Source organism: Thamnophis sirtalis, unplaced genomic scaffold, assembly GCF_051295495.1.
Source record: "Thamnophis sirtalis isolate CommonGarterSnake01/CBP01778 unplaced genomic scaffold, rThaSir2_p1.2 scaffold_10, whole genome shotgun sequence".
NCBI classification, from domain to species: Eukaryota; Metazoa; Chordata; class Lepidosauria; order Squamata; family Natricidae; genus Thamnophis; species Thamnophis sirtalis.
In genome coordinates, this window is record NW_028261390.1 from 6,649,583 (window position 1) to 6,662,965 (window position 13,383).

Consider the following 13,383-nt stretch of genomic DNA (forward strand, 5'->3'; position numbering starts at 1 on the left):
TGTGGCCAGCATGACTAAATGCCAAAGGCGCACGGAACGCTGTTACCTTCCCACCAAAGATGTTTCCTATTTTTCTACTTGCATTTTTACGTGCTTTCGAACTGCTAGGTTGGAAGAAGCTGGGACAAGTAGCAGGAGCTCACTCTGTTAGGCAGCGCTAGGGATTCAAACCGCCGAACTGCTGACCTTTCTGATCGACAGGCTCAGTGTCTTAGCCACTGAACCACTGCAAGAGGTGCTATGTTCATGCACATTCCAATTCTGCATGAATCCTTCAGAACAATTCCCAAAATGGGCACAGCCCTTCTATATAATGTAGTTAACACATTTCCTAAATGTAAAGTGAACACGAAAAGCATCAATGCCTTTTACACTTAAAACATGTTCAGAGGTTTTGTATTGTTCAGAGAAATGCTAACAACACTTATTTAGAGAAAATATTTTATTATGATAGAATCCCAATTGAAATGTTGGTAATAGTATAAAAGCAGGTACTACCTTAGCTCATTAATATTCTTACTCATTCTTTTAAAGCCTGCAAAAAAACAATTATTTTATTGCAACATTATAAATCAAGTTCATAAATGTTTTGATAAATCATGTCAATAAAAAGACATTGCAAAATATTTGTCGTTTATATTAGATTGCTGGGGGCAATATGCTGACTTTGTAAAACTGCTTAGAGCAGTGTTTCTCAACCTTGGCAACTTGAAGATGTCCGGACTTCAACTCCCAGAATTCCCCAGCCAGCTGGCTGGGGAATTCTGGGAGTTGAAGTCCGGACATCTTCAAGTTGCCAAGGTTGAGAAACACTGGCTTAGAGGGCTGTTAAGCACTATGAAGCCGTATATAAGTCTAAGTGCTACTGGTATTAACAAATGTCTCACTTAACAACATAAATGTTGGGCTCAACTGTGGTCATAAATCGAGGATTATCTATATGAGGAAATAGACAAGGACTTGCCAGGAGAATCCTAACCCTAATCCTATCTCCCAGGATCTAAGATCTGACACAAAAACTTAACTTGACTTAATTATAATTGGGTTTTTCATCCCTGCTGGGGGATGAAAGTATACAGACTAAACCAGGGTCTCCAACCTTGGCAACTTTAACACTTGTGGACTTCAATTCCCAGAATTCCTCAGCCAGCTTTGCTTCTGGGAGTTGAAGTCCACAAGTCTTTGCTTCAATTCTGGGAGTTGAAGTCCACAGGTCTTAAAGTTGCCAAGGTTGGAGACCCCTGGACTAAACAACAGGTCTACTCACTGAAAACTAGCATTTTGAATAAAAGAAAAGCTAGAATTTCAACTTTGGCAACTTTAAGATGTGTGGACTTCAACTCCCAGAATTCCCCAGCTAGCCATGCTGGCTGAAGAATTCTGGGAGTTGAAATCCACACATCTTAAAGTTGACCAAGGTTGAGAGATATTGAACCAGAGAATGCCTTTCTTCAGGAAGGTTGAGTTTTTAAAGACAGAGAGATGTTAAATCACTCAACTATAATCTAAAATATATAGATAGAGACAACAAACTTCACAGGCACCAAAATTTTAGCACAGTCCCCATATTTCTTCCAATCATTTACATGGTTCCAAATGACTACAGAGCTTGAATTTTCTGTACACAGGTAGTCCCCCCACTTACAACAGCTCATTTAGAGTCTGTTCAAAGTTACAAAGACACCGAAAAAGGGCCTTATGACCAGTTTTCACATTTATGACCATTATGGCCATCCCTATTGTCAGTCATGTGGTTAAAATTCAGAGGCAATAGTCTTCAACTTACAACCATTTGTTTAGTGGCCATTCGAAGTTACGACAATACCGCAAGGCGGCTTTCAACATTCAGATCCAGATCCCCAGAATAAAGGGAATATTGTAACAATGCAAGCCACACCAAGTGTTGGGACTTCCCAGTGCATATAAAAGTTATGTTTAGCCTATGCTCCAGTCAGGGGTGGGTTCCTGCCAGTTCTAACCTCTTCTATAGAAGAGGTTCCACAAATCTTCAGTGCCGTTTATAACCGGTTCCAGCTCCCTCCCCCTGCCCCGTCCGCACATCATCAAGATGAAGAGCGAGAGGAGGAATTCTGGGAGTTGAAGTCCACAAGTCTTAAAGCTGTCAAGTTTGAACACCCCTAACACAACCCTTTTCCTAAAGGGTTAGGGGTGCAAGGGTCTTGTAACTTGACAGCTTTAAGACTTGCACACTTCAATGCCAGAGTTCCTGAGTCAACATGACTGGAGGAGGAATTCTGGGAGTTGAAGTCCACAAGTCTTAAAGCTGTCAAGTTTGAACACCCCTGGTTTTTTTTTTTCTAAAGGGTTAGGGGTGCAAGGGTCTTGTAACTTGACAGCTTTAAGACTTGCGTGCTTCAAATGCCAGAGTTCCTGAGCCAACATTTTGGTTGCTAAGCAAAAGCGTTGTTAAGTGAGTTTCACCACATTTTACAAGTTGGCCATGCTCACCCAGTCACATGGCTGGCAAGCCACTCCTACCCGGTCACCTGGCCAGCAAGCCACTCCCACAAAGCAGACCACACCTACAGAAGAGGTTCTAAACAAATTTGAAACCCACCACTGGCTCCAGTCAATTAGCAATAGCAATAAGATTATCAGTCCTGCTGTCAAGCAAAACCAAGCATTTAATAGTTTGCGCCATACCATGTGCACGAATCAAACAAGTGGCAAGAAAATAGGGGCAGTCAGGCACAACACTAGGCCACTGCACCACTCCCAAAAAGACAATGTAAATGCCTTAATTAAATACCAATAATTAAATAATAATAATTAAAAATAATAATCATCTGTGTTTTCAGCAAATTGCAATCTTTTTTGCTTGCGGGGAATCTCTGAAGCGATAGCAATAGCCCTTAGACTTATATACCGCTTCACAATGCTTTTGTAGCTCTCTCTAAGCGGTTTACAGAGTCAGCCTCTTGCCCCCAACAATCGGGGTCCTCATTTTACCCACCTCGGAAGGAGGGAAGGCTGAGTCAACCTTGAGCCAGTCAGGATCGAACTGCTGGTAGTAGGCAGACTTAAACTGCAATACTGCATTCTAACCACTGTGCCACCAGGAAAGAGAATGAGAAAGGGAATTAAGGGAGGAAGGAAGGAAGGAAGGAAGGGAGGGAGGGAGGGAGGGAGGGAGGGAGGGAGGGAGGGAGGGAGGAGGAAGGAAGGAATAGCAATAGCACTTAGACTTATATACCGCTTCATAGTACTTTTACAGCCCTCTCTAAGTGGTTTACAGAGTCAGCATCTGGCCCCCAACAATCTGGGTCCTCATTTGACCCACCTCGGAAGGAGGGAAGGCTGAGTCAACCTTGAGCAAGTGAGATTTGAACTGCTGAACTGCAGTTAGCAGTCAGCTGAAGTAGCCTGCAGTACTGCACTCTAACCACAAGCACAACGAAGCAAAATAATGATAATACGAAGTAGGCCTGTAATCCAAAAGCAACACTGGAAATTTACAAGAATTCCTTACACTTTTAAGCATCTCTGTGTTATAGTAGAACAATCATTAACCATTAAACTTTCAAGCAATCTTTTAATCATTAATGTGCAATTCAAGACCTGTTGGCCTTATTTTCCTAGCTTAGCAACTGACTCATATTTATGACGGTTGCAGTGTCCCAGAGTCACGCCATCCCCTTTTACGACCTTCTGACCAGCATAGTCGATGGGGAAGCCGATTCACTTAAGGACTGTGTACTTAACTACTTAAGAACTTAATAACTGTGATTCACTTTACAACTGTGGCAAGAAAGGTCGTAAAATGGGGCAAATTCATTGAACCATGGTCTTGCTTAGCAACAGAAACGTTGGGCTCCATTGTGGTCGTAAGTCAAGGACTGCTTGCACATATCCTACTTATAAAAGGCAGGAGATAAGAAACAAGAAAGTTGCAGAGTTTTTTTTTAATGTATTTGTAAGCACTCAGAATCTATGGGAATGGAGGCTATAATAAATTTAAATAAATCATCATCAACAACAACAACAACAACAACAACAATAATAATAATAATAATAATAATAATAATAATAATAATAATAATAATAGTTAAAAATGAACAATAGGCGGTGAATGTTGAAAGTGGCTGTGGTTGGTTAAGGAGGAGAAAAGGTTATCCCAGGATTTCATCTCTAAGGAGGTAGCAGAAATGGCTGAGTTTTTGACCAACTGCTTAGCTGCTATCTGGATGTATGAACAGGTTTGTCTATCATTTGAAGGCAGTTTCTAATTTCAGAAAGTCATTTTTCAAGGCATCACCTATTAACAATGAATTAACAAATGAATTCAGAAAATGTTCTGAAGTGGAATCATCTTGGTGTTGGGTGCAAGATAGAAGGCTGTCAATGATTCAAGAGTCCCCCTTGCATTTATTTATTTATTTTATTTTATTTATTACATTTTGGTAAGATGTTCATTTTCACTGCTGCTATCCTACCCAGCAAGGATAAGTGCAATTTCTCCCATTTTTTCTATCTGTATACTCCGCCAAAGTGGTTCATAATTGTGCTTATATAATTTCCCGTTTGAGGCTAAAATATTAACCCCAATATTTATTACATTTTTATGCCGTTCTTTTCCCCTATAAGGTGGCTCCAGGCAGCTATTCTCCCTCACAATTTTAATCTTACAGTACACTTACTTTTTGTTCTGCTCAATTCTTTAGCTTCGCACCACAGGCCGAAATGTAAATTAATCACATAAGCGGGGAACCAAACTCAGCTGCCCCAAAGTGACACAGCTAGTTTGTGAATCAATCAAAAAGCCTCTGAGACATTCAGTTATTCATAACAGGAGCTTAGAGCTCAGATAAGAGAACTAAGAGGAATAGAAACTTATTCTGGTGTTAAGAATATTCTTATTTGTGTATTTTTCATCAATTATCGTGCTTATTCAGCCTTTTGGCTTGCCTGGGCTGCACTGGGCCGCATATAAAATATAGTTGATGTATATAAATAGGAAACTTCCTTCATTTATTTATTTAATACAATCATAATTGGGCCATACTACTAGCTGTTTGGGGCCAAATGTACCCCAGGGGCTGTAAGTTGGACACACCTGCTTTAGAAGGTCTTCGTGGTCTAAAAATGAGAAGATGGAGCAATATCTAGATTAAGGGATCCATTTAGGATTCATCTAAGGATATAATTACACCTTAGTTTTTCTCTTTACCCTAGATATTTTTTTTCTCCTTCACGATCTCATTGAAATGATGAGCACAATTTTTTTTCTTTAACCGTACCATCTGTGACCTATATTAATTTTTGCTCGGTCCGTGCTGCTTTTCTCTAATTCAAATGTGTTGGCTTATTGACAGGCAAAATACATAGATCTCGTACAAAATCCCGACTTACGGAGAGCGATCTGCCGGATTCCCCCTTTTCAAATCCCAGTCAGGAGCCCTTCGGGGCTTCCCCGGCTAAGACGGCTGGGCCCCTGGAAAGCTTCACCCATCTGCTGGAGCCGTCTGCTGGGCCTGGATGGCACCGTAGGGGGGTCCAACCCCTTCAAAGGGCTCGAACGGTCTCTGATCCTGGAGGGTGGCTTAGACTACCCATGGCACCCAGGTGAGGCTGGCTCGCCCCACCTTGAGAGCATCTCCCTTCAACACAGCCGGAGGTTTGGCAGCCTCGAAGGCACAAGGGTCCTGGGGGACGCTGGGGAGAGCCTGCTCCCCCAAGGCCCAAGGTGTGTCCCACCTGCTGCAGGTTGCCCCGCCCCCTGGCAACTCACCTGCGGAAGGACCAGTGGGCTGAGAAATAGACTGGACAGATTCATACGGAACCACAGTGGCCTCTGCTGTTGGGAGGTGGTACTGCGGGGGCTGGGATTGAGGGCCCAGAATAACCTGGAGAAATTGTTTACAGATTAATAGAGTTGGGAGCAGAGGTGGGTTCCTACCAGTTCGCACCAGTTCGGTAGAACCGGTTTGTGAAATCTACCGAACTGGTTAGAAGAGGTTCCACCTGAAAGCAGGCCACACCTACAGAAGAGGTTCCAAAATTTTTTGAAACCCAACACACACACACAGAGAGACTCACACAGAGAAAGAGAAAGAAAAAGAAAGGAAGAAAGGAAAAAAGGAAAAAAGAAAAAAAGAAAAAAAGAAAAAAAGAAAAAAAGAAAAAAAGAAAAAAAGAAAAAAAGAAAAAAAGAAAAAAAGAAAAAAAGAAAAAAAAGAAAAAAAGAAAAAAAGAAAGAAAAAATGAGAGATGAAAGAAAAAAAGGAAAAAGGGACAGAGATACAAAAGGAAGGAGAGAGAGAGAGAGCGAGAGAGAGAGCGAGAGAGAGAGAGAGAGAGAGAGAGAGAGAAACCATGGCCGGCAAGCCACTCCCACCAGATCACATGGCCGGCAAGCCACTCCCATAAAGGAGGCCATACCCACAGAGTAGGTTCGAAAATTTTTTGAAACCCACCACTGGTTGGGAGGGACCTTGTAGGTCATCTAGCCCAACCCCTTGCCCAAGCAGGAGACCCTACACACCATTTCCGACAAATCCAATCACTTCTTGAAAGTCTCAAGTGATGAAGCTCCCACAACTTTCAAAGACAACATCTGTTCCATTGGTGGATTGTTCTCACTGTCAGGAAATTCCTCCTTATTTCTAGGTTGAATCTCTCCTTGATCAGTTTCCATCCATTATTTCTTGTCTGGCCTTCAGGTGCCTTGGAAAATAGTTTGACCTCCTCCTCTGTGACACCCGTCTACAGGTGGTCCTCGGCTTACGACCACAATGGAGCCCACCATCGAGGTTGCTAAGTGAGGAATAGGTTAAGAGATGCCTCGTCCCTTTTTACGATCTTTCTTCTTGCCACATTTGTTGAATGAATTGCTGCAGTTTTGGTTTCAACAACGACATCTGCCAAAATAAGCTTTGATCCAGGAGTTTTCTCCCTCATATAAGTATGGGGGAGAAATTAGGCTTGCAAGGTGTATGGATTCTCTACAGACTTTCAAGGTACTGTAGGAAGTTATCACCCAGCCCTCTCTCAGAAAAATGAAATATCCTAGGAAATATTGAAAAGGCAGAATATTTCTCTGGATGTGAAAAGGAAGAAAAATGTTTTATAGAGAGAGAATAGCTCCCTGTAGCTTCCTGCTTCCACCCACTTTGTCAGTGGGGCATTAAGAAGGCCAAGCCAGTCCCTTTGCATAATAAAGAGTTCTCCCCTTCAGCTCCAGAGTGATTAAGGCATGACAATACTGGCCCTTTACCCAACTCGCCACATGGCATCTGAGAACTCAACCAAACCTGGATTCCAAACGCAGCCTAGAGAGTTGACCCATGGGAGTCTGACAACCAATCAGAATACAAGATCAAGATCAAAGGCCAGAGAGGGCATAAAACCAGGGACTCAGCATCTCAGTCCTTCCTTCTCTTCTTCTCCACCAACATTGAAGCATGTGATCACCTTTTCTGTTCAGACTCAAGCCATGTGGTCCTGTCCATCGTTAAAACCATTTTTCCAAGCAGCCTCCATGTCTCCAGTGTCTTTTCCCCCACTTGGAGCCCAACCCAGAAGGACATTTCTTTCATCAGTATATTCGAGCCCGGCTCAATACAGCTACTTCAATGCTTCTCAACACAGCAGCTTTAATGCATTGATTTTAAATGCATTTATTTATAGAACGTCTTTATTATTTTCAGGAAATAACTCCCTCCTCCTCCTATTTTCCCCACAACAACAACCCTGTGGGGTGGGGTGGGCTGAGAGAAGGACTGGCCCAAAGTCACAAAGCAAGCTATCTTGTCTAAGATGGGACTAGAACACTCCTTCTCCTGGTGATTGGCCCAAAGCCACCAAGCCATCTTTCATGCCTAAGGTGGGACTAGAACTCACCATCTCCTGGTGATTGATGATTCTTTTTAATCACCCCTCTGGAATGTAATTCTCTCTCATGAAAGCTACATTCATCTTTTTTTTAAAAATCCATCTTTTGGGCCAATCATCAGTGGTTCCACCACAAATGCGCGCACAACAAAAGCGTGGCTGACTAAATTGCGGTGTCTAAAGCGCGGTGACAAAACCGCGCGACGAATGAGCGACTAATTAGCCCTAAAGCGCGCCGACAAAAGCGCGCCGACAGAAGCGCGCTGTAACGTAACCCTAAACCTAACCCTAAGCCTAACCCTAAGCCTAACCCTAAACCTAACCCTAAACCTAACCCTAAACCTAACCCTAAGCCTAACCCTAAGCCTAACCCTAAGCCTAACCCTAAACCTAACCCTAAGCCTAACCCTAAGCCTAACCCTAAGCCTAACCCTAAACCTAACCCTAAGCCTAACCCTAAGCCTAACCCTAAGCCTAACCCTAAACCTAACCCTAAACCTAACCCTAACCCTAAACCTAAACCTAACCCTAACCCTAAACCTAACCCTAAGCCTAACCCTAAGCCTAACCCTAAACCTAACCCTAAACCTAACCCTAAACCTAACCCTAAGCCTAACCCTAAGCCTAACCCTAAACCTAACCCTAAACCTAACCCTAAACCTAACCCTAAACCTAACCCTAAACCTAACCCTAAACCTAAGCCTAACCCTAAGCCTAAGCCTAAGCCTAAGCCTAAGCCTAAGCCTAAGCCTAACCCTAAACCTAACCCTAAACCTAACCCTAAACCTAAATGTAAATCTTACCTTAAATTAAATCGCGCTTCTGTCGGCGCCCTGTTGTCGGCGCCCTGTTGTCGGCGCGCTTTTGACATCGCGGTTTTAGCGCCGCGGTGTTGTCGGCGGGCTTATGACGTTCGCGCTTTTGTCGGGTCACATCATCAGGAGATGGTGAGTTCTAGTTCTGTCTTATGCATGATAACCAGTTGGATGACTTTGAGCTAGTCATTCTGCCTTAGCCCAACTCACCTCACAGGGTTGTTGTTGTGGGAAAAATAGGTGGAGGAAAGTGTGTGGGACACCTTCCCTGCCAAACTGAGTTATTTGTAAAGAATAATGAAAGCGGGAAGCAAATAAATAAACAAATTTACACCATAGCTTCATCTGTTGATTCTATCCACATGCACTTGTGTATCAGGTTGCAAAGTGGCTGCTTATAACTTGAGTAGGTTTTCATCCCATCCTAATCCCTACGTGCTTATTTGCTAAAATATTACAGCTGGTTTTATCCCGTTCTTCTAAATCTCTCTGCTTAACTTTGATTCTAAGCTTTAAAACACAGCCTTCTCTCCTGTGAAATTCCGCAATGCAACAGCCCTTTTTCTGCAAACTGGCTAAAGAAGAGAGCAGTTTTTTTTTCCCACCGCAAAATAATTGCGTGCGAGGAAGCACACAATTATTGTGCTGAATTAGAATCTGGGGATTCCCCAAACTTTGAACAAAGCCAGACATTGTGAAGCAAAAAACAAACAAACACACAACCCATCGCGAACAATGAGACACCTACCTCTGACGAAATTCTGTCTTTTTGTTGTACTTTGCAAATATAAGCACTTCCCGCGCCGGTTCTGGTGTGGAACTGGCTCATGCAGTGACCTTGCTGAGTGCATCCAAGGGGAGTAGGGGACTTCGACGGGTGCCCTGGGGTTCATGCTTCACTCCTCTTTATGCACATAGCACACTGGGAAGCACTGAACACCAAAGAGAGCTGGTGAGGTGCAAAACCGTGGGATCCGTAGCAGCCGGGTGTCCTGCCTTTGTCTGGTGGGGTCACCTAGGCAACAAACTCCACCTCTGATAAGAGCGATGTGCTTGTGTGGGAACCACACACCACAACTTCGGGTGTCCGGTTTCGCTAGCAAAGAGGGCCTGTTCAACTGCTGTAGAAAAAGGACCCATTCTTGTTTTTTGTCATGCTTCACAAGCCATGCCACAAACCTTGTAGATTGGGGTGTCCAACTTTGGCAGCTTTTAAAGACCTCTGGACTTCAACTCCCAGAATTGCCCAGCTCTTTAAGACCTGTGGACTTCAACTCCCAGAATTCCCCAGCTCTTTAAGACCTGGGGACTTCAACTCCCAGAATTGCCCAAATTGCCCAGCTTTTAAGACCTGTGGACTTCAACTCCCAGAATTCCCCAGCTCTTTAAGACCTGTGGACTTCAACTCCCAGAATTCCCCAGCTCTTTAAGACCTGAGGACTTCAACTCCCAGAATTCTCCAGCTCTTTAAGACCTGTGGACTTCAACTTCCAGAATTTCCCAGCTCTTTAAGACGTGTGGACTTCAACTCCCAGAATTCCCCAGCTCTTTAAGACCTGTGGACTTCAACTCCCAGAATTCCCCAGCTCTTTAAGACCTGAGGACTTCAACTCCCAGAATTCTCCAGCTCTTTAAGACCTGTGGACTTCAACTTCCAGAATTTCCCAGCTCTTTAAGACGTGTGGACTTCAACTCCCAGAATTCCCCAGCTCTTTAAGACCTGTGGACTTCAACTCCCAGAATTCCCCAGCTCTTTAAGACCTGAGGACTTCAACTCCCAGAATTCTCCAGCTCTTTAAGACCTGTGGACTTCAACTTCCAGAATTTCCCAGCTCTTTAAGACCTGTGGACTTCAACTCCCAGAATTCCCCAGCTCTTTAAGACCTGTGGACTTCAACTCCCAGAATTCCCCAGCTCTTTAAGACCTGGGGACTTCAACTCCCAGAATTCCCTAGCTCTTTAAGACCTGAGAACTTCAACTCCCAGAATTCTCCAGCTCTTTAAGACCTGTGGACTTCAACTCCCAGAATTCCCCAGCTCTTTAAGACCTGGGGACTTCAACTCCCAGAATTCCCTAGCTCTTTAAGACCTGAGAACTTCAACTCCCAGAATTCTCCAGCTCTTTAAGACCCGTGGACTTAAACTCCCAGAATTCCCCATATCTTTAAGACCTGTGGACTTCAACTCCCAGAATTCCCCTGCTCTTTAAGACATGGGGACTTCAACTCCCAGAATTCCCCAGCTCCAAATCTAGGAGTTGAAGTCTACAGATGTTAAAGCTGCCAAGGTTGGACAAATTGTTACAGATGATCTTCCCTACTGGTGAGTCTGAATCTAGAAGTTCATGAGAAAAGGGGGAAAAAGTTTCAGCCACATAATAGAATTCCCTGGGGAAATCCCAGCTCACAATACTGTAATATTATATTCCTCGATAAAATTTTGTGGCCCACCAGCAGAGCTGGCGGCAGATTCGGACAATGAGGAGGTTGGGGAGGAACATGGGCCAATCCTGGAATCTGGGGAAAGCTCTGATGAGGGCTCTGTGCCGGAGGCAGAGAGGGGGCCAGAGCCGTATGCCAGTTATCAGCTGCCTTCGGAGTCAGACATCAGTGAGGCAGAAGAACAGCTGGAGCCTGTTCCTAGTGTGCGCATGCGCAGAGTTGCCAGGAGAAGGGAACAGCTAAGGAACAAGGGTCGACTTGGGAGTAAGGCGACAAGTAAATGGTGAATGGCCTCTCCCAGAGGGAATAAAAGAGGAGAGAAAAGGGAGTGGAGTTTGCAGGAGACAATTAGTTTGCTTAATTGGTTTGTCACTCTCCGAGACTCCTTGCCAAGTTTTGCAGATATTGGTATGTCAGCTCTCCAAGCCAGATAAGGTCTGTGACTGTAAATCCTCCCTCGAAAGACTTTGCTGGATGTGAATGAGCAGAATTCACAGTCGATTAATAAAAGGGTTTTTTGTCGGGACAAGGAGTTTGCTTCATGCTCTTGGGAAGCCTCATTCATAACAGATAACCTCACGAACCTTTTTGCTAAAACAGCTACTCCTCGACTTACAACCGTTCCTTTAGTGACTGTTTGAATTTACAATGGCACTGAAAAATGTGGCATGTCCCTTGCAGCATCCCCATGGTCAAATGATCAAAATTCAGATGCTTGGCAACTGATTCATATTTATGACATTTGCAGTGTCTCATGTAATCTTCATTTCAACCTTCTGTGAAGCAAAGGCAATAGGGAAGCCAGATTCATTTAACGACCACGTTACTAACTTAAGATTCACTTAACAACTGTGACAAGGAGGTCATAAAATTCACTTAATAACCATCTCACTGAGCAACATAAATGTTGGGCTCAGTTGTGGTTAAACCTCAAGGACTAGCTGTATAGTTTTGTTTTTTTATGAATGTGGATAGCCAAAAATGTACCTGCTATCATCAGTTGAATTAAGATATAATGGAACGATTACTTCCCATTATATGGAATTAGGATGTAGACTGAAATTGCCTTTCCTTTTTTTTAGCAACCAACATGACTCAAAATTTCTTATATTTGGGTTGTGATCAGCTACAATTCCAAACTACTTTACAAGTATAACATTATCAAAACCAAGCACCATTTATCCTGTAACTGTGCATTCATTGATGTCGTTCTTGCTTGTGAAGAACCTTATCTTTTATTAAATTTCATTCCGTTTATCTTGTAACTGTGCGTTTGACGATCTCTTTTTTTGTTTGGTGGAGAAACCTAATTTGCTTTTATTAAGTTTTGCTCTCTTATTTTCTGCAGGCTGTCTGTCAGATTACTGTTGAATTTTGTTCCTGCCTTTTAGAGCGCTGTTATTTTTATGCTGATAAAAGACCATTTTGAATTTGAAGATGCTCCCCTCAGAAAATTCATCCTGGACAAAAGCCTGTCTAGGAAGCCACGGAATGTCAACCACAACTTGACAACAGTTAATCCATCAATCCTCAAAAAATGAATAATAAAGGGGGGAGGGAATGTATTGAGTTGAGGCAAAGAGAAAAGATGAAAGAGCCAGGAAAAATCAAGAAAGTAAGGAAATCCCTGTTTGGGCATAAACAAAAAAAAAAAAAAAGATTTAAAATTTTCACGTATATCGTGTGGCGGGGGGGACGGTGCACATGCGCGCATGGGGAGGGGCTTCTTATGGAAATAAAAATAAAAAGAATATTTGTGGAAGAATTGTGTACAGGTACATATCTACAGTATGTGTGACAGTAGTTGTGGGAGACAAAAGTCAGTATATTGAGATATGAGAATAATTTTATTAATGGGGTGCCTTATTTTACAAGGAATTTAATTTGAATTTGTAAGTCTTTCCTTACTTAGTTCCTGCTTCCCTCCCTCCCTCCTTCCCACCTTTCTTTCTTTCTTTCTTTCTTTCTTTCTTTCTTTCTTTCTTTCTTTCTTTCTTTCTCTTTCTTTCTTTCCTTCCTTCCTTCTTTCTTTCTTTCTTTCTTTTTCTTTCTTCGCTCTACATGGGGCTGCCCCTGAAGAGTGTTCGAAGACTGCAGTTGGTCCAGAATGCAACCGCGTGAGCAATACTAGGTGTACTTAGATACACCCATGTTACACCCATCCTCCGCGAGCTGCACTGGCTCCCCATTGGTCTCCGGACGCGCTTCAAGGTGCTAGTCATTACTTTTAAAGCCCTACATGGTTTAGGACCTGGCTACCTGAGAGACCGCCTCCT

General features: G+C 43.2%; 1 protein-coding gene across 1 annotated transcript in view; it reads right to left on the reverse strand.

The window, feature by feature from the left end:
• The window catches only part of CCDC158 (coiled-coil domain containing 158), a 50,330-nt gene extending 44,950 nt beyond the window's left edge, over nucleotides 1–5,380 (reverse strand). Inside the window, exons 1-2 of the mRNA XM_087723986.1 lie at nucleotides 5,371–5,380; nucleotides 499–535 (exon numbers count right to left, since the gene is read on the reverse strand). Coding sequence (XP_087580112.1) covers nucleotides 499–524 — 26 coding nt within the window. The 5' untranslated portion in view covers nucleotides 525–535; nucleotides 5,371–5,380. The remainder of the gene's footprint in view (nucleotides 1–498; nucleotides 536–5,370) is intronic.
• Between the last annotated feature and the right edge of the window lie 8,003 nt (nucleotides 5,381–13,383).